Source organism: Dipodomys spectabilis, unplaced genomic scaffold (genome assembly GCF_019054845.1).
Source record: "Dipodomys spectabilis isolate Male_0828 unplaced genomic scaffold, ASM1905484v1 ptg000785l, whole genome shotgun sequence".
In the NCBI taxonomy this organism is placed as follows: Eukaryota; Metazoa; Chordata; class Mammalia; order Rodentia; family Heteromyidae; genus Dipodomys; species Dipodomys spectabilis.
This window is the reverse complement of record NW_024871462.1, coordinates 90,016-110,580: the sequence shown is the minus strand read 5'-3', so window position 1 is coordinate 110,580 and position 20,565 is coordinate 90,016. Positions and strand designations below refer to the sequence as shown.

The following is a 20,565-nucleotide window of genomic DNA, read 5'->3' as shown; positions in this document are numbered from 1 at the left end:
GAGAGCTGCCTGGGGGTGGGGGAGAAGGAGGGGGCCGGCTCCCCAGGCTGGGGGATCAAGGGGAAAGAGGGGTGCTAGATCTAAACCCTGGAGTTTCTCTCTCTCTCTCTCTCTCTTTCTTCTTCTGGTCTTGGGGCTTGAACTCAGGGCCTGGGCACCGTCTCTGAGCTTCTTTTGCTGAAGGCTAGCTAGGCTGGCACTCTACCACGGAGCCACATTCCCAATCCAAGGAACACAAGTTTGGTTTTGTTTTTGGTGCCAGTGTACTGTGGTTTGAACTGAGGACCTTGAGCTCATGCTTGGATTTTTTTTGGTACAGGGCTGGTGCTCTCCCATTTGAGCCACACTTCCACTTTGGATTTTTTTTTTTTGCTTTGTTTTTGCGGCTTAAATTGGGGATGGGAGTCTCTCAGATTGGCCCGCCCAAGCTTACTTCAAACCGCCATCCTCAGACCTCAGCCTCATGAGTGGCTGGGATGACAGGAGTGCCCTGGTCCCTGGCTCTATCACATACCTGTGTATCATTCCACTGACGTCCTACCTATGAGCTCTCTTCCTTTCTGCAGTTGTGTCCCCGACCTCTGTTCTTCCTTCTGAGGCTTTGCTTAGAGCTGCAGCAGAGTTCAGTGCTTTGGAACCGCAGACCCCCGCCCCGCGGCTAGAGCCTTGTACCCTCCATCCCCTGGGGGTGGATTGGGACGGGGCGGGGGTTACAATGGCTGGGGTTGGTGGCTGCCCTAGTGAGCTGCTGGAACCACCTGCTGACCAAAGCCGACTCTCCAGAGATCCTGGCCTGGACAGCCCGTCCTTCTCTTTTCCAGAAGCTGGAAGAGGAGCTGGAGGAGGTCAGCACCATGGTCCTCATGGCCCTGGGCTCCCATTACCCCGGCGTGGTCATCATCAAGCTCCTGAACAAACCGCGTCTGCGCAGCCTGCCTCCCAGGAGCCTCCTGGTGGCAGTGGGAAAACTCAACCTCAGCCCGGGTATGAATGGCCGTCCCCCATGCGCGGGGGAGGGCCTCAGTGTCAGGAGGGCGGGGTGGGAGGAAAGGGTGGACTGAGGAGAGGAGAGGACAGGGACAGACCAGGCCCTAGAGGCTGATGGGAATGCAGGAGGAGGAAGGGCCCAGAAGGAAGATGCAGGCAGAGAAGATGGGAGCACAGGAAGAGCGGACGGGAGCCAGAAGGGTGAGAAGCAGAACCAAAGCCCCGTGGGCAGTGAGAGGGGAAGAAACGGCAGCTTGGAATTTGCTGGGAAAGTTCTAGTGTGGCAGCTGGGTGGGGCTCGAATCTCCATCCCATGTCCACCCACGGCTGTGTCCAGCAGTAGCTCTGTGGACAGAATTATCTTCTTTATCTTTATCTACGTACCTTCCTCCATTATGAAGAAAAATCAAAGCTGGGCGCTGGAAGCTCCCGCCTGTCATCCCAGCGATCTCAGGAGGCTGAGATCTGAGGATCAAGGTTGGAGGCCAGACAGGGGAGGAAAGTCCTTGAGACTCTGATCTCCAGTGAACCACCAGAAAACCAGAAGTGGTGCTGTGGCTCAAGTGGCAGAGCGCCAGCCTTGAGCATAAAGAAGCTCAGTGATGGCTCGTAGGCCCTGAGTTCAAGCCCCACGACCACCAAAAAAAAAAGAAAAAAATCAAGTCACCAGGCTCCCCCTTTGTGTGTGTTTATGTGTGTGTGCCGCCCCTGGGCCTTGAATTGGGGCCCCGGAGCTGGGCCTCAGCTTTGTCCCTCAAAGCTGGCGCTGCACCCAGAGGTCAGAGGCCAGAGGGCGCCTTTCCTGCCTCTCCCCTTAGGAGCAGCCGCCTACATCGGGGTCACGTGGGAGCACGTGCTGCCTCTGCTGAGGGTAGCAGTGGAGGAGAAGGACAGGCTGGCGCTGTGTCAGGGTGAGGCTCCGCGGGGACCAGGGGGAGCCAGGGGAAGCATCTCCGACGCCCGGGGCTGGGGATGCGGGAGTGCGAGCAGATGCTTGGAGGCAAGCCGAGGGGAGAGGGTGAATGGATCAGTGCTTCCCAACGTAGGGCCCCTCGCCTTCACGGGGCTGGGGGGGGGATCTGCATGGGGATGTGGAGGGTGGGGAAGGATGACAGGCCGCTCCCCGTCCCACCTGGTCCCCAGTGCTCAGCGGGCTGGCCATCAATGCCCAGAAGCACCTGAACCTGGGCCCCAAGGACACTGAAGCGATGGATATCTCCCCGGAAGCTCTGAACATCAAAGCCTACCTCACCCTGCGAGTCATCTTCAACCGCTGGCTTCTCAAGAACAGGGGGAAGGTGAGGAGAGGTCGGGTGGGTGATGGCTGAAGGATGGAGGCTTGTCTCCCTGAGAGTGGCTCTCCCCGTTAGGACTGTAGGGGCTGACTGAGGCCAAGCCACCACGGAGGGCTTGTCGGGCCTTCTCCCCAGAGCCCCGGCTCTCACATCCTGTCTCCTTGGGCACAGGTCACTGAGCAAGCGCTGGTGATAGTGGGCCACCTCTTCTTCCTCATATCACCTTCCAAACTCAGGAGCCAGGTGAACTGGCTGGTGCGCAGGCTGATGGCCCTGGTATCCATCCAACTAGAGCCTTTCTACATCTCCCAGGTGACTGCAGGGGGGTGGGGGTGGGGTGGGAGGGGGTGACCCGCTCACAGAGTAATGAATGAGTGCCACGGGTGGCAGGAAATGGCCCATGGGCCAAATTCAGTCAGAAGCCAGCCCTCCCTCCCGCCTTCCCTCTCTTCCTCCCTCCCTCCCTCCCTCCCTCCCACCCACTCTCCCTTCTTCGTTCCTTTTCCTTCCTTCCTTCTTTTTTGGAGGAGGCTGTCCTTAGGGTTCAAACTCTGGACCTGGGCACTGTCCCTGAGCTCCCTTATGCTCAAGGCTAGCGCTCTACCCACTTGAGCTGCAGCACCACTTCCAGCTTTTTCTGTGATTACTTGGAGATAAAAGAATCTCACAGACTTTCCTACCCAGGCTGGCTTTGAACTGCAATCTTCAGATCTCAGCCTCCTGAGTAGCTGGGATTACAGGCTTGAGCCACTGGTGCCCTGCTGGGGGGCAGTTATTGAATAATGTATCTTGTCTGTGTGCATTCTGTCTCTGTCTCTGTGTCTCTCTTCTTTTTCTCTCTCCTTCTCTGTCTCTCTGTCTCCCCCCTTCTGCTTCCTGGCTACCATAACCTGATGTGCTTTGCTCTACCACATGTTCCTGCTGCCATAATGCTCCCTTTCACCATAGGGTCAAACCATCCTTGCATTCCTGAGAAATATCTCATAGCAATGGAGCCAGCGAAATGTGGACCGAAACATAGGAAATCACAGGCCAAAGTGAACCCTTCCTACTTGAGATCCTACCTGAGAAATAACTAAGAAGGAGGGGGGGGGGGGAGGGAGAGAGAGAGATTGATTTTGTGTGCCCCAGGGCTTGAACTCAGGGGCTTGGGTGCTGTCCCAAGGCTGTCGCTCTATCACTTTAGCCACATCCTCAGATTTCAGCCTCCTGAGTAGCTGGGATTACAGGTGTAAGCTGCTGCCGCTGCTGCTGGGTCACTTCCAGTTTTTTGATGGTTCATTGGAGATAAGAGTCTCATGGACTTTTCTGCCCAGGCTGGCTTTTGAACCTTGATCCTCAGATCTTGGCCTCCTGGCATCTGGCTTTGGGTCATGATCAATTTATTTGGCTTCTTTGAAGTGTTGAACTGCCCTAAAAAAAAAAAATCCCTGTGGAATAAAGGTGGTGTGAAATCGAGCGGGCGGGGAGAAAGGAACCATTGCGGCTGGGACAGGAAGGGCTAGACATTGAACTTGATGATGCTCAGACTCAGCTGTGAGGAGCAGGTGTGAGGACAGCGTGTTTGCTCAGGTGGAAGAGGGGCGGGTGGCCTGGCCCTGACTCTGCTCTCTCTCCACAGTGCCTCTGCCAGCTCTTGGATGCGCTGGTGCAAAGCGGCTATGGTGGCATCAACCTGGAGTCCCAGGTGGAAAATATCACGAACATGCTGTTCAAGCTGGTGCGTGTGTGGGGGCCGGGCGTGTCCTGGGCTGGCCCCGCGTGTCTCCTCTGCGGGCGATGGCTTCCCCGGGGAGGTGCCTAGTCACACAGGCATGCACAGGCACACGTGTGTGCGCGCACACACACACACACACACACACACACACACACACATACACATGCACACACACACCAGGCTTCTCGGAGCAGGTAGAGTAAGAGGAACTCTCCACCAGCAAATAAACAAGTCCTCTGTGACTCCTGGAGTGACAAACCCTGAGCCAGGCACCTGTGGTTCGGCTGTCATCCTAGCCTCTCAGGAGGCTGAGATTCCAGGATCACAGTTCGGAACCTGCCACAGCCAGAAAGTCCCATGCAATTGGAATCTCCAGTTGGCCACCCAAAAAGCCGGAAGTTGGGGTATAGCTCACGTGGTAGAGTGCCAGCCTGGAGCAAGAAGCTAAAGGACAATGCCCAGGCCCTAAGTTTAAGCCTAGTATTGGCACCAGAGAGAGGAGAGAGGGGAGGGAAGGAGAAGGGCATCCTGCTGCTTCTCCTAACCTCTGGGGAGGAGGGGTGAGTTCAGACTGCTCATGATGCCTGGCAAATGGCCGTGTTGTGATACAGTCCTGAACAGGAAGGAAAACAGCAGGCCATTTGCAAAGGGCACCTCTTTTGTTTTTTATCCTAGGGCTTGAACTCAGGGCCTGGGTGCTGTCCTTGAGCTTTTGCTCAATGCTAGTGCTCTACCACTTGAGCCACAGCGCCACTTGTGGCTTTTTCTGTATATGTGGTCCTGGGGATTGAACCCAGGGCTTCGTGCATGCTAGGCGAGCGCTCTACCACTGAGCCACCTGCCCAGCCCAGGGCACTTCTTTTCTATAATTAATTTGTTGTCCCGTGTCTTCCTCTCTCGATGTCCAGAAACAGTGATTCTTGGGTTCTGTGTTCTTCTCACCCATTTGGCCAACCACTGCACCCTTTTCCTGGCCTCATGCCTCAGTTTCCCCACCCATACCCTGGGGTATGGTTCTTCTCTGGTCTGATGGCCTTGGTGTTAACCCCCCAGGTGAGTTTAAAGGTTCTCAGCAGGGATTCTCTTTCCGTGGAGAACCACAGCCTTGCTATGAGAGGATTCTACAACCTGAGTGAGTCCACAGCCACCCTGGCCTGCTGTGTGTGTGTGTATGCATGTGTGTGTGTGTGTGCATGCATGTGTGTATATGCATGCATGCGTGTGTGCATGCAGGTGTGTATGCATGCATGTGTGTGTATGCATGCGTGTGTACATGTATTTGAGCGTCTCCTTCCTTCTTCCCCGGGGATCCCCAGCTCAGGTCTGGGACAAGGTGATTCCAGCACTGATGGACTGGGTCTTCCTGCCCTTCGGGTGGGGGTGGGGGACAGGGCCTGGCTCAGGGAGAGCATGTGTGCTTTGTGAATGCCTGTCCTCCACAGTGGACGACACCCCCATTTCTATCTTCCCGGGGTGTCAGTGTCTTTCTGTGACATAATTCATTCCTACTTGTCACCTGCCATTCCTTTGTTGTTGTTGTTGTTGTTGTTTTGTTTTTGTCAGTTGTGGGGCTTGAACTCAGGGCCTGGACACCATCCCTGAGCTGTTTTGCTCAAGGCTGGTGCTCTACCACTTGAGCCACAACGCCCCTTTGGTTTTCTGGTGGTTCATTGGAGATCAGAGTCTCATGGACTTTTCTGCCTGGGCTGGCTTTGAACCATGATCTTAAGATCTCAGTCTCCCGAGTAGCTGGGAGGAAGGGCATGAGCCACCAGCGCCTGGTTCACACAGACCTTTGTGTTCACATCCTTTTGGCAGCCAAGCTGCACAACGAGCAGGTGGTGATTCTACTCCTGAAGACCTTGGCGTCCAGAGACCCAGCCCGGATCCTGTGTGCCCTTCAGGTCTTCCAAAAGGTGTTTCGAGAAGGTGAGCAGGAATGGGGCCTGGGACCTCATCTTCCCTCAATTTTCTTCCCCTGTGAGACGGTCCAGCAGAGTAGTTAAAAACAGTTACAGCCAGGAGTCTGTGGGGCTCGTGTCTGTAATCCTAGCTGCTCGGAGGCTCTGATTGGAGGGTTGCAATTCAAAGCTAGCCTGGGCAGAAAAGGTTATAATAGACCCTATGTCAAAAATAACCAGGTGAGCCCGGTGCCGGTGGCTCACGCCTGTCATCCTAGCTACTCAGGAGGCTGAGATCTGAGGATTGTGGTTCAAAGCCAGCCTGGGCAGGAAAGTCGGTGAGACTCTGATCTCCAATGAACCACCAAAAAGACAGAAGTGGCGCTGTGGCTTAAGTGGTAGAGAGCTTGCCTTGAATAAAAGAAGCTCAGAGATAGCACCCAGGCCCAGAGTTCAATCAAGCTCCACAACTAGCCAAAACAAAAACAAAAAAATCATAAGCCAGAGTAGAGGTGCGGCTCAACTGGTAGAGCCTTGAGTGAAAAAAGCCAAGAGTGTGGGTTTGAGGCCCTGAATTCAATCCCCAACACACACACACACACACACACACACACACACACACACTTCCTCTCTCTCTCTCTCTCTCTCACACACACACACACACATATGCACTGTTGGCTGCACGGATCAAGTGGTAGAGCGCCAGCCAAGCAAGCAAGAGGCCCTGCGTTCTGTGGTTCTGTGGTTTGCCTATGATTCTAAGTGTGCTCTCTCTCAAGTGCTTGTGTTAAGCTTATGCTGTGTGCTTATTAGCACACTGGCCAGGATACAGAGAGAGAGAGAGAGAGATCAATGGATCGATGGACCGATCGATTGATTGGCTGGTTGGTTGGTTGGGTTAGCTGTGTTACCTGAGAGACCAAGTGGAAAGGCCAGAAGGAGATGGAAAGCACAGAGGTCAGGAGAGGGAGGCCACATCAGAGACAAGGTCAAGGGTGAGGTGGAGAGGTGCGGGGCGGCTGAGCTCTGTGTGGCCAGCTCTGGGGGAGGGGCGGGGGCCCTGGCAGATATGCCCTCCCCGCCCCCCAGCTCGGGCTGGAGGACCCTGTCCAAGGAAGCAAGGTCTGTGTCCAGGATTCTTCCCCTGGGGGCTGCGGACCCCACTCCAATTGCCTGCCTGTTTTCCCTAGTGAATCAGACAGAGCTGCTCAAGAGGCAGGTGATGAACTCTGTCATTGTGGTGATCCAGGAGGAGTGCGGGCAGGTGAGTGGGAGGCGTTAGCGGGGTGGAGAATGGATGTGGGGGGTGGGGAGGGGCCAGGATGGGGAAGAGAGGCCAGGGGCCACCATTCTGCCCCGCGTCGAGATGGAACCCCAGAGTCCTTTCCACTCCTTTGTTGGTGGATTTATCGGCCCCTTGTCCTCCTTCTGAGAAGTGTCCATTTGGCCCCTCGTCCCATGGATTGATTGGGTGATTGGTTCCTTGGGTTTCGATCTTAGAGCTCCTGGTCTAATCTTCTCCCCCTCCCCCCAATTCTGCAGGCGTCTCTGCAACTCAGCGGTTCCCTCCATGGCGATTCCTGCCATTTTGATCTCTCCGAGCCCACGAAGGACTTCCTGCCCCCCAGGAGGATGGAGGGAGCTGACAAGGGTTGGAACTTGCAGGTCAGGCAGTAGTAGCTGCCTGGCCTCTTGTAAGCAAGTCCCACAGACGGCTCACTGAACCTTGGAGTGGGGAGGGCCGAGGTCCTGGGTGACCTCCCCGTTCTGCTCGGTTCTGTGTCCTCACCTAGAACAGGAGGACCCCTCCCCACCCCCCCACCCCCCCCACCCCGTCCCTGTCCCCTGACCTGCTGTACGGGTGACAGGTGCGGATGGCCCTGCTTGGCTTCCTGGAGATTCTGGCTGAGTATGGCTACCTGCGCCTACCCCAGGGCAATGTGATCATCTCCTACATCATCAAGCTCAGCCAGTGGGACTTCTCTGTGAGTGGTCCAGGGGCAGGGGGCGGGGCCTCAGAACCCACCCACTTGACCTGGGAGAGCTGGGGAAGGCTGGAGTCAGACTCAGCTAGCTGGCCTGGCTGGGGGGGGGGAGGTTCAGAGGGGGGTGCGGGGCGGTGGGGTTCATTTCCCCTCCTCTCTCCCCCACAGCATGAAGAGGACATGCAGCTATTGTGCTTGAGGATCCTGAAGATGGTAGTGCAGCTAGGGCCAAAGTGGGGGGGCCTCCTGTGTCTGCCTCCTTTCTCATGTCCCTCCCCTCCGTCTTCTCCTGTCCCTCCCACACTCCCACCTCTAGCTGGGCCCATAGAGGGGCTCCCGGGAAGGGGAGGAGCTCGCTGGGCGAGGGGTCTGCGGGCCTGAGCCAGCTTCCAGTTGTAAATCAAGAGCAAGTGGTCCTCTGGGCTGCTCTGGGTCCCTGGAATGAAGGCGGGGAGGGGGGGCGGCGGGGGGGGGGTGGTGGAGAAGCAGATATGGGCTGTGGGTCAGGGATCGCCACAACCTTCCCAGGAATCTGGAAGGATCCACGGGCTGCCCAGAGGGAAGAGGCCGCCGGAGGGAGTCCTCCTTAGTATAAGTTCAGGAGGATCGTGGCTTGTGTTTTATTAATCTGGGGTGAGGGAGGGAGAGAGGGAGAAAAAGAGAAAGAGCAGGAGAGAGAGAGAGAGAGTGGGAGAGAGGATGGGAGGAGGGGAGAGTGGGGGGGGATAAGAGGGAATGGGAGGAGGCTGGGTTGATGGGGCTCTAAAGGAACACCAGGTCTCGGGATTAGAGAACTGGGCCGGGGACCCAAGAGGCCTTGTCACTGAAGTCCCCCCCCCATGTCCCCTGCCAGCTGCCCTTGCCCAAACTGGTCAACTTCGTGTGTCACCCCACCAACTTCAAGGCCTTCCTGATCCTGAGTAAGGCAGCCACCGAGATCGCCGTGCAATCTTCGGCCCGGGGCCACTTCCCATACCTCAGCAAGTTCCACCGCAGCCGTGAGTGCCAGGAAGGGGTGTGTCTGGGCCAGGGGCAGCCGGAGAGCCCCCCTCCCCCCACCCCATCGCTGAGGCCCTGCAGGGGTGTGGAAGAGAGGGTTCAGGGTGTAGCATGGGGGTAGTCAGGTACCAGCTAAGGCCCTGGGTGCCGGAAGCCTGAGGCCTAGAACTCAAGACCCTCCTGCCCTAGCTCTCAACTGCTGGGATTACAGACGCACACTGCCACATGGGCCTGGTTCTCATTTAAAACAGTGGCGCCGGGCGTGGGTTATTACAGAGATGTTCTGACCCCTCGCTCTTCACGCTGCCCGGCCTCCATCCCTGGCCTCCCATGGGCCCCAGGACCAGGGGTCCACTCAGCATGTGACTTGGGGTTTGTCTTTTCAAGCCCCAGCCCCCAGCATGCACACAGTTGCTCTTTCCACCTTGCCTTTTCTTCTTGTCTGGGGTAGTGAAGGAGAGCTGAAGGTGAGCTGACTCTGTTCCCTCCTTGTCCCCTTTAATCCAGCCGCCCTGATCATCTCCCCACAAACACTCCTCACCCAACTCGTGGTAAGTGATACTGCATCTGTCTGCCCGTCCACCTATCTGCCCACCCATGTATCCATCCATCCACCCACCCATCCATCCATCCATCTATCCATCCACCCATCCACCCATCCATCCATCCATCCACCCACCCACCCACCCATCCACCCACCCACCCACCCATCCACCCATCCATCTATCCATCCACCCACCCATCCAGCCACCCATCCATCCATCCATCCACCCATCCACCCATCCAGCCAGCCACCCATCCATCCATCCACCCATCCATCCATCCATCCACCCATCCACCCATCCACCCATCCATCCATCCATCCATCTATCCATCCATCCACCCATCCAGCCATCCATCCATTCACCCACCCACCCATCCAATTACCATCTGTCCTTCCATCCATCCATCCATCCACCCACCCACCCACCCATCCACCCATCCATTTATTCACTTATCCATCCACCCACCCATCCATCCATCTACCCATCCATCCATTCACTCATCCATCTATTCACTCATCCACCCATCCATCCATTCATCCGTCTATCTATCCATCCACTCATCCATCCATCCACCCACCCACCCACCCACCCACCCACCCATCCATCCATCCATCCATTCACCCCCCCACACCCATCCATCTACCCATCTGTCCATCCCCCCATTCATCCGTCCGTCCATCCATCTACCCACTCATCCATCGATCCAACCACCCACCCACTAATCCCTCTCCCTCCCTTTCCTCCCTCCCTCCCTCCATCCACTCATCCATCCATCCATCCATCCATCTACCCACCCACCCAGCCATCCATCCATCCACCCATCCATCCATCCATCTATCCATTTATCCATCCATCCATCCACTCATCCATCCATCCATTGACCTACCCACCCACCCATCCATCCATCCACCCATCCACCCACTCACCTATCCCAACTATCCCTCACTTGTACATCCACCCATCCAATCATTCCACAAACAGTTGGATATCCCTGTAAGGCCAAGAATCAAGACGCCAAAAGCATGGAGGAGGAAACTGAGTGGTAGGGCAGGAGCCTGGGGCGGGGAGAGGCCCGGCCTGCCTCCTGTCTGGCCCTGTGGAGAGCCTCTCTCTGTTGACCTTGGATAAGGAGCCAGTGCCACATGGGCCTCGTTAGTCCAGCATGCTCTGCTTCTGTCTCTGTCCATCGCTGTGTCGGGACTGGTGCAGCCCTGCTTTGGGTGTTTCTGGTGTGGATGAGGCGCACACCGTGGACCCGACGGGACCACCATAGTTCTGCAGGGCAAAGGCTCGGGGAGGTCTTCAGAGAGCAGGGGCCTCACTGGGCCTCACTGGCCCCCGGGGGTGGGGGGAGGCGGGGAAGGCATGTCGCAGGCGGCTCTGATGGAGGACATTTCAGGCGTCCTGTTCAAGAGCTGCACCAGGAGGAGCAGGAGGAGGCCTCAGTGTCACCTCCTCATCCCGGAAGTGTCTCCTAATCTTCCCCCCTCCGTCCCTTCCCTCCTTACCCCTTGCCTTCCTTCTCTCCTTCCTCAGCTGTTTGCTCTGAGGCCCTACAGGCAGAAGGAGTTTGGGGTGCGGTCCCTGAAGCTCTTATCTGCCCTGCACCCCATCACCTCCCTGCACCCTGTTATCAACTCCTGCATCGGCCAGCTGTGGAAGAAGGTGATCCCAGAGATGCTGCAGACCCTGGATGGTGAGGGGGAGGTGTGGCAGGGGTAGGGGGGCGGGGAGGAGGGGAATGGGGGGAGGGCAAGAGAGATGGGGGCCTGAGGGGCAGGAGGTGAGGAGGGCGCGCACAGCCTCCCGATCTTCCCAGGTGGCGGGTGGCCGGGTCCTCTCCGTGGAGTCGTGGATGAGGGCGGGGGCCCCACACAGCCCAGGTTCCAGTCCTTGGGGTGATGCGGGGTGCTCATCATCTCTTGGTGGTGGTGGGGGGAGGGCTAGGGTTAGAGTTAGGGTTCGGTTTGCAGATTACGACGAGGGGAGCCTGAATCAGGGGACCTGGGAGCAGAGGCTGCTGCAGGTGCGGGCCTTCCCCCAGCCGCGTCCTGCCCTCCTCTAGTCCCAGCCAGGCCCTTCTGTGAAGCTCCGTCAGCACCGCCCCTCCCGCGTCCGCTCCCCACTTGCCCCGTCTCTCACTTCTTTCCTACCCCATTTCCACAGGGCTGGGAGCCCCCTCCCCACAAAGCCCCTCCCTCCCCCTCCCCCCTCCCCTGCATAGTGGATTCCTTCTCCCTTCTTCTTCTTTTTTCCTCAGTTTTCCAGTCAATCGCTGGTGGCCATCAGCGATGATGGCTGGATGGAGCAGCTCACCATGGGCGTCCTGAACAGGATAACTTACCTCAGAGACAATGATGAGGAGAAGGTGCGTCTGTGCAGGTGGCTGGGGCTGGGGGGGGAACGTCTCATTAGAAGGTGGAGGAAGGGGGGGCAGCAGAGGAAGGACGGGCTCAGGCAGGCAGGCAGCCGCTGGAGTCTTGCAGGAGCTCATCTTAGCGCTCTGAGCCCTCTGCTGACTGTCCTCTTTGCTGGACTCCCTAGGGTGTGTGTGTGTGTGTGTGTGTGTGTGTGTGTGTGTGTGTGTGTGTGTGTGTGTCAGTACTGGGGCTTGAACTCTGTTCCCTGAGTTTTTTCGCTCAAGGTGAGCTAGCGCTCTGCCACTTTGAGCCACAGCTCCCCTTCTGATTTTTTTCTGGTGGTTCATTGGAGATGAGAGTCTCGCAGACTTTCCTGCCCAGGCTGGCTTCAAACTGTGATCCTCAGATCTCAGCCTCCCTCCCGAGTAGCTGGGATGACAGGCGGGAGCCATCATGAATGCTTAGCTCCAGCTGGAGATCTTGCCTTCTATATCATGCAGATTTAAAGATGGCAAGGGAAGGAACAGGTCCCGGACCCCAGCTGGAAGTGGAAGTTGGAGTTGGGAGCCTTATTTCTCCCGCCTTTAGCCCTCCTCCTAACAGAGGCCAGAGGCCTCCTGGGCCAGACCCCACTCCACCCAAGGGAGAGGCAAGCCGTGATTGACCCCTGTAGTCTCTGAATGGGCCGCCATTCTCCCAGCTGGCTGCCCTGGTCTCCCGCTAAGCCTGCCTGACCTTGGCTTTGACCTTCCTTCCTTCCCACCACCTAGGCTTTCCTGTACAGATTCCTTGGCTACACCTTGAGCACCACCAACAACCCCCAGCTGGTGAAGAAGATTCTGTGGTCGATTCTGAAGACTTCCCACGAGGAGCTGCTGGAGAGGGAGGTGAAGATGAAGAGCTTTGTGTCTTGACACAATCGGATGCTTGTAGAAGAGTCATACGCGTGCGCGCACACGCACACACACACACACACACACACACACACACACACATACACACATACACACAGCCGAAAGCAGACAGCCCAAGGAAGTTTTGTGTGCCCTTCCCAGAGACTTCCCCAATCTTAGCATTTTCCTGTGTGCTCTCTCTGTATACATACTATCGTTTTTCTTTCTCTCCCCGCCCCCTTTTTTGTTGTTTGTTCCAGTACTGAGGCTTGAACCCGGGGCCTGGGGCTGCTGTCCCTGAGCTTTCCTGCTCAAGGCTACAGCTCTTGAGCCACAGCTCCACATCTGGCTTTTTGGTGCTTAGATGAAGATTACAAGCCTCCCAGACTTTCCTGCCAGGGCTGGCTTTAAACTGCAAATCTCAGATCTCAGCCTCCTGAATAGCTAGGATGACAGGCTTGAGCCTCCGGTGCCGGTTCAATGCCTGGACTTTAACTTAGGGCCTGTTGTTTGCTAAGCACTTGATTTACCACTGGATCCCAGCCCTTACCCCTAGAGCCTGCCCCCCACCATCTAGCCACGCCCCTGCCCCTTAGACCACGCCCCAACTGTTTAAGCCACACCCCTGTCTTGGGCCACACCCCCAATGTTTTGAGCCACACCTCTTTTTTTTGAGCCACACCTTCACTCCTTTAGTACCATAGAAAACTGTAAGCCGGTGGCTGGTGGCTCCCGCCTGTCATCCCAGCTACTCAGAAGGCTGAGATCTGAGGATCGTGGTTCAAAGCCAGCCCGGGCAGGAAAGTCTGTGAGACTCTCATCTCCAATAAACCACCAGAATACCAGCAGTGGTGCTGTGGCTCAAGTGGTAGAGCGCTTGCCTTGAGCTGAGGGACAGTGCCCAGACTCTGCGTTCAGCCCCAGGACACACACACACACACACACACACACACACACACACGCACACGCACACGCACACGCACACACACAGCTGCTTCTACTGAATTGCTTAGCTCTCTTCCTGGACCTCAAACCATTCAAGGGAACCAAGCTGCCTTTCCTTCTCTCCCCGCGCCCCCCCCCCCCCCCCCCCGCCCGCCGCCGCCGCAGGGCATCGCTGTGGCGTTTAGCATCGTGTCGATGCGGCACCTGCAGGTGGTTCTGGACGAAGTTGAGGAGTTTGGCACCGCGCTCACCAACCAGGACGCCTCGCCCATCCTCAAACTCAAGCAGGTGCCTGCGCCCCGTCACCCCAGACTCCCTGGTCCCCCAGGCCTGGGGTCCCTCCTGGGAACGTCCACCTGGCCCACACGGGGACGTCCCGTCCTCCTGTCCTGGCCTCAAGCGTTAGAGCTTGCTAGTGCTCACGTACACATGTCCCAGGCTTTCCGAGCATGCTTTTCCTCTCCTGGCCTCAGTTTCCCCATCCGGCAAGGAGACGGCCACTTTGCCTCTCCACCTCCTCCCCCGCAGGAGCTCCAGCAGAGGGAGTGGGGGCTGGTCTGTAGCACCATCTACTTCATCTACGCCAAGATCATCTTAGAGAACACGGCCGCCGTCTTCAAACACGTGGACAGCATCCTGGCTTTGACCCTGCAGCACTATCAGAACTGCATTGTGGAGAAGGTGCAGGCAGACCTCTCCCTCCCCACCCTCCTGCCCCCGCTTCTGGCCTCCTCTCACAGGGACTTCCCCCTCCAGCTTTCGATCTGTCCTTGTGTGTGTGTGTGAGAGAGAGAGTGTCCTGGGGCTTGAACTCAGGGCTTCGGGGCTGTCCCTGAGTCTCTTTGTGCTCAAGGTGAGCGCTCTGCCACTTGAACCACAGCACCACTTCTGGTTTTCTGGTGCTTCATTGGAGATCAGAGTCTCACAGACTTTCCTGCCCAGGCTGGCTTTGAATCGTGATCCTTGGATCTCAGCCTCCTGAGTTGCTGGGATGACAGGCGGGCGCCCTACCTCAATCAGGCATTCCTTACCCAGCTACTCCGGAGCCCTGACTTGGTGGGAAGCACAGCTGTATAGAGAAACTTTCCTGCCCTGCACCGTGGACAGTCCTATGTGCCTTATGCTGGCTAGGCAGGTGCTCTACCACTTGAGCCACACCTCCCGCCGCTATTTGCCTTGGTTATCTCCTCACCCAGGGTGGCAGGATGGGCTGCCCTGTGCTTCCCTGTGTCGCTGGGGTGACGGGGGTGTGTTCCTGCCCCCAGCCCTTGGTTGAGATGGAGCGTCTTGAGAACTTCTATGCTGGGCCAGCCTCAGACCTCAGTTCTCCTGACCTCTGCCTCCCAAGTAGCTAGGATCACAGGGCTTTGAACTGCCTCACCCGACTCAAGACACATCTCAAGCAGGAAGGAAGCTGGGTGTTTCCAGCTTTTAGTTTGAGGAGAGAGGGGAGCCCCTTCCCCGCCCCCGCCCCCATGGGGAGGGGCGGGCATTTCCACCGCAGGAGTTACTGCCCCTGCCTTTCCTCGGCTGCTCCCACCTCCCCAGGGCGAGATCGTGGAGGGGGGGTTCCCTCACCTGGGGGCCCTGAGCATCCTCCTTCCCCTAGGATAACAATCTGAAGCTGTGTTACCTGGAGACGCTGTCCCAACTCACCAGCGTGCTGAGCCAGCAGAAAATCATGATCCAAAGCAACATCCCGCACAAGCTGGAGATAGTGGCCTTCATGGTGGTATGGCGGCAGGGCGCCAAGGAGCTGGGGGGAGGGGGAGGGGGAGGGCTCCCCACTGCTCCCCCCTCCCTGCCACCGCTGGGCTCCTCTGCCAGCCGGAGGAGAGGTGGTCAGGTCAGGGAAGAACTCGGGGCAAGAGAGGTTGGGGTGGGGGTGCCCCATGGCAGGTTCCTGAGGGGTCTAGGGTTCTAGGCCTAACCTGGAGGCTGCTGACGGGGCGGGGGGGTGCGGGGGGGGGAGGAGGAGAGGGAAGAGGAGAGGGAGGAGGAGGAGTGGGAGGAGGAGGCAGCTGAGCTGTGCTCCTGAGGTGTCCTGGTCTTGGGCTGGGCTGTCTGTCGCAGGACGTGATTAGGAAGGAGCCAATCAACACCCTCTCCAGCCCCATTAGACAGAACGCCATGAGCATCATCACCGACTTCAGGTAACCAGACGCTGGCTCTGCCCATCAGCCAGCCAGCCAGCCGTCCGCCCTTCATCCATCCATCTATCCATCTGTCTGTACATCTGTCCATCCATCCGTCCATCCACTATCCATCTGTTCACCCATCCATTCATCCACCCATCCATCCATCTAACCATCCACCCATCCATCCACCCATGATCCATCCATCTATCCATCTGTCCATCCATCCATCCATCCATCATCCATCCATCCATCCAACCAACCATCTATCCATCCATCCACCCATTATCCTTCCAACCATCCATATTCATCCATCCATCTGTCCGTCTGTCCTTCCATCTGTCTATCAATCTATTCCATCTATCTTCTATCCGTGATCTATCATCTATCTACCATCATCCATCTTATCACCTCTCATCTATCATCTATCAATCATTCATAATCTGTCATCTGATTTCTCATCTGGCATCTACTTAGCACTATCATCTATCAATCTACTCTCAGCTTATCATCTGTCAATCATTTATCATCTGTCTGTTATCTATATTTATTCTCTGTCATTTAATCTGTCATCTATGCATTGGTCATCTAGTTGTACAAACAGTTTGCATTTGAAGGTGTCAATTTTTTTTTCTGTGTCTGGGCGCTGTCCCTGAGCTTCTTTTGCTCAAGGCGGGCGCTCTACCACTTGAGCCACAGCACCACTTCCGGCTTTTTCTGTGATGAATTGGAGATCAGAGTCTCACGGACTTTCCTGCCCCAGGCTGGCTTCGAACCACGATCTGAGCTCTCAGCCTCCCGAGTAGCTGGGATGACAGGCGTGAGCCACAGAGCCCGGCTTCCGTTCCATTCTTGTCATCTCCTCCTCTTTCTCTCTCCGTCTGCTCCCTCTGTTCCCCTCCTGCCCATCCTTCCGCGCAGGAAGTTCAAGCCCATCCTGGAGAACGAGAGCTGGGTGGAGCTGCTGCGGACCTGCCTCGGGAGCGTGCTGGCGCTGCCGCCCTCCGACATCCTGAAGAGAGATGCCTCCAGCCCCAGCCAGGGCCTGGCTGTCCTGGTAACTGCTGCTTCTCGCCGTTGTGTGGGAGGCCGGGGCAGTGTTGCAGGGGAGAAGCCCCCACGTTTAATGAACAGGAGATCGGTGGAGGCCCATGGAGGCTCAGCTGTCGGAGGTCAGGTGGCGTGGACTCCACTGCCCAGGCTGGCTTCAAACCCCGATCCTCAGATCTCAGCCTCCTGAGTAGCTGGGATGCCAGGTGGCACCTGGCTCTTTGGGTATTCATATAAATCTTGTGAACAGGCTCCCTGCAGTTTCCTGCCTCCCTGTGGGTTCCTTTACAGCCGGAGGCTGTGTTTACGGGTGGGATTGTCTTTTTTCTTTAGTGATGTGAACTGATGCGTCTTCCCGTGCAGCTAGCGAGCCCGGCTCCTCTGCCCGCTCCTCGTGCTCAGGCGGGGAGCGCTGTGAGCGACCCTTCACCCAGGGGCACGCCTGTGCCTCACAGCGAGGTCCTGCGTGTGCACTCACTGCACATGCTCACCTGCGCCGTGCACACTCACCTGCACCGTGCACACTCACCTGCGCCGTGCACACTCACCTGCACCGTGCATACTCATCTGCACCGTGCACACTCACTCACCTGAGCCACACACGCTCACCTGCACCGTGCTGGGCTCCGCCCTCACCCCCAGCCTGCTTGCTGAGGCCCAGGCCGGGAGCCCAGCACAGGGATGGGGAGAAAGGCTTGGTGGGGGAACAAGGGCCAGAACACGTGCACGCTTGGGGCAGGACAGAGGTCCTGGTGGTTCCTGTCAGCACTGGGCCACCAGGGAAGCCCGGGATGGGGAGGAAGTGTGGGGGGGGGGACTCAGGCGGGGATTTGGGGGGGAGTGCCCATTGGTTGGCGGCAGCCTGAGGTCCTCCCCCCCCCCCCCCAGGATCTGTTCAGGGTCACCATGCACGCACTGCACACGCTGATGGAGGCCGTGGTCATCGAAGACCCCTCCAAGGTCCCCCTGTGCTTGGAGGTAGGTGCGAGGGGCGGCCCCAGCGAACGTGAGATGGGGGGCTTGGGGGAGGGCAGAGCAGGCGCGGGGTGCAGAGGGGTTCCCACACACGGGCCTGCGGTGTCCTCTGGCTGCTCCTGAAGGCATCGCACTGGGTGTGACGGCGCAGCTTTGGCGTGGCTTCGCGTTCAAAGTGGAGGCTGCAGGCTGAGGCGGGGCTGGGCTGGTGGTCCTCTGCCTTCCAGTCCCCCCCCCTTTTATTTATAGCACTAGGACCGTGAGCTCACTCACGTGTGCCCTGCTACTTGATTTTGTAGCCGTGTCCTCCGTCCTGTCCCCCTCGTCACTCACACAACACAATCTTTTGCTGTTGTTGTTCCTGGCTGTTTGTTTTTGTTGGTTGTGGGACTTGAACTCAGGGCCTAGGAGTTGTCTCAGGTTTTTTTTGTTGTTGTTGTTGTTTGCTCAAGGCGACCCCTCTACCATTTGAACCACAGCTCCACTTCTGATTTTCTGGTGGTTCACTGGAGATAAGACTCTCATGGGTGCCGGGCACTGGTGGCTCACGCCTGTCATCCTAGCTACTCAGGAGGCTGAGATCTGAGGATCACGTTTCAAAGCCAGCCTGAACAGGAAAGTCCATAAGACTCTTATTTCCAATAAGCCACCAGAAAACCGGAAGTGGTGCTGTGGCTCAAGTGGTAGAGCACTCGCCTTGAGCTGAAGAGCTGAGGGACAGCGCCCAGGCCCTGAGTTCAAGCCCCATGACCAAAAAAAAAAGAGTCACGGAATTTCTTGTCCAGGCTGGCTTTGAACTGTGATCCTCAGATCCCTGAGTAGCTGGGATGACAGGCGTGAGCCACAGGTGCCTGATTCCACAGCACATTCCTATGTGTCTGTGTCTCGTCTGTGTGTGATGTGTGTGTGGGTGCATTTGTGCACATGTCTGTTCATGTGTGTGTGTGCGCACACACGCATGTGATCACCTCTTTCCAAAGACAGCAGCCCGAGCACACAGCTCCCTCCTACTCCAGTCTGAAATCACTTTCAATTGGCCGTTTTTCAGAGCCCTCATTCCAGACCCGGGCGCCTAGCGGGGTCCTGAGTGGACAGAGCCTTTGTCCCCCGTGGTCGGTGGGGCTGAGCTGGCAGGAAGTGGATGGAGGAGGAAGGCCGTGCAGGGGAGAGGCAGCAGAGCTGCGGTCTGAGCTATGCTGGTCTCTCCCTGAAGTATGTTGGAGTGCTCAGGGAAAAGTCACGGACCGTGTGCAGCCACCCTGCAGGGCCCACATGCTGGTCCAGGAGAAAACGGGGTGCGTGCAGCCAAGGTTGCACAGCGGGCCACGGAGTCAGGGTCTAGAACCCCAATGTACGCAAGTCCCGCGGGGCTGTGGAAACAGAGGCACCCGGTGCCGGGCTCGACCTCTAGGCCAAGGTGGCCGGGCTCTCAGAGTGCCGGCCCTGCCGGCCTGCGGCAGCCGGGCTCCCACCTGGCTTTCTGCGGTTTGGAAAGCAGCTGATCAGGCTTCTCTCCTTCCGGCTGCCGATCGAGCCTCGCCTGTTCTCCTCTCCCTCCAGATGCTGGACCCCTGGCTGAACTCACACAAGGACAATGAACGGGAACGCGCCATGTGGATTACAGCTCGTGTTCTGGGCTTTACGGCTCAGATGAATAATTTTGAAGTGAGTGGGGTCCCTGCCGCCAGCCCTGCTGTCCCCCTCTGAACCTGCACGACACGGTCACGGCGTGACACGGGCCCTGCATGACACGGATGACACGTGCCGTCACGTGAATCATACCTGCCGCCTTGGCCACTTAGCCTTCCTCTCAACATCAGTGCCAGGATGTGTGTGGGTGCTGTGCGGGGTGGCCCCATCTGTCTATGTCCGTCCATCCGTCTGTCCATCCATCCATCCATCCATCCATCCATCCATCCATCTTATTCACTCTATCATACTCACTCACATCTATCTTATTCATCTGTCTCTGTCTGCCTGTTAATCTGTCTATGCACTCATTCATCTATCTACCTATCTATATGTATCTAGTCTATTCATTCCTCTCTCTATCCTTCCATCCATCCATCATATCTATTCATTCACCCATCATCTATCTGCCAATCTAATCTATCCATTTATGTACTCATCTACCTATCCATCCATCTTATTCCCTCATCCATCGTTTTTGCCTGCCTATCTACTCTATGCATCTCTGCGCTCATTTATCTACCTACCTATGAATCTATCTTGATTACTCATTCGACCATCCATCTATCCATCCATCAGTATCTGACCTATTCCCTCATCCCTCATCTGTCTTGTCTGCCAATCTAATCTCCACCTATGAACTCCTCTATCTAATCTCCATCTGTGAACTCCTCTGTCGACATCTACCCATCCACCTATCCTCAGCTCTCCGTGCATCTGTATCTCTCTGTCTGTATCTAAGCTACTCACTCACCCATCACCTGTATCTATCTACCTGTGGATTTTAGCTATGTGCTCATCTACCTGCTCAGCTGTCTATTCAGTCTATCATCTAGTCTTCCACCGTGTCTTTTATGTACCAGTCATTTATCTCTATCTTTCCATTCATCTGTCAATCCATCTTCCATCCCTCTGTCTCTCTAGCACTTATTTAATCTTTCCATCTATCCATCCATCTTTTTTGTTGTTGTTGCTGTTGGTTGTGGGACTTGAAGTCAGGGCCAAGGCTAGATCTCTACCACTTTGAGCCACAGCGCCACTTCCAGTTTTCTGGTGGTTCATGGGAGATAAGAGTCTCATGGACTTTCC

The 20,565-nt window shown here is 56.7% G+C and overlaps 1 protein-coding gene across 1 annotated transcript in view; it reads left to right on the top strand.

The window, feature by feature from the left end:
* Nucleotides 1–20,565, top strand: part of LOC122102530 (maestro heat-like repeat-containing protein family member 1) — a 35,788-nt gene that overhangs the window by 454 nt on the left and 14,769 nt on the right. The window contains exons 3-26 of the mRNA XM_042673271.1: nt 822–984; nt 1,806–1,898; nt 2,131–2,285; nt 2,454–2,594; nt 3,904–4,002; nt 5,053–5,131; nt 5,818–5,928; nt 7,091–7,164; nt 7,443–7,565; nt 7,769–7,885; nt 8,054–8,098; nt 8,739–8,883; nt 9,392–9,435; nt 10,966–11,125; nt 11,403–11,455; nt 11,690–11,797; nt 12,560–12,676; nt 13,793–13,915; nt 14,156–14,308; nt 15,237–15,359; nt 15,701–15,780; nt 16,684–16,819; nt 17,701–17,790; nt 19,348–19,452. Of these exons, the coding sequence (XP_042529205.1) occupies nt 822–984; nt 1,806–1,898; nt 2,131–2,285; nt 2,454–2,594; nt 3,904–4,002; nt 5,053–5,131; nt 5,818–5,928; nt 7,091–7,164; nt 7,443–7,565; nt 7,769–7,885; nt 8,054–8,098; nt 8,739–8,883; nt 9,392–9,435; nt 10,966–11,125; nt 11,403–11,455; nt 11,690–11,797; nt 12,560–12,676; nt 13,793–13,915; nt 14,156–14,308; nt 15,237–15,359; nt 15,701–15,780; nt 16,684–16,819; nt 17,701–17,790; nt 19,348–19,452 (2,637 nt within the window). The remainder of the gene's footprint in view (nt 1–821; nt 985–1,805; nt 1,899–2,130; nt 2,286–2,453; nt 2,595–3,903; nt 4,003–5,052; nt 5,132–5,817; nt 5,929–7,090; nt 7,165–7,442; nt 7,566–7,768; nt 7,886–8,053; nt 8,099–8,738; nt 8,884–9,391; nt 9,436–10,965; nt 11,126–11,402; nt 11,456–11,689; nt 11,798–12,559; nt 12,677–13,792; nt 13,916–14,155; nt 14,309–15,236; nt 15,360–15,700; nt 15,781–16,683; nt 16,820–17,700; nt 17,791–19,347; nt 19,453–20,565) is intronic.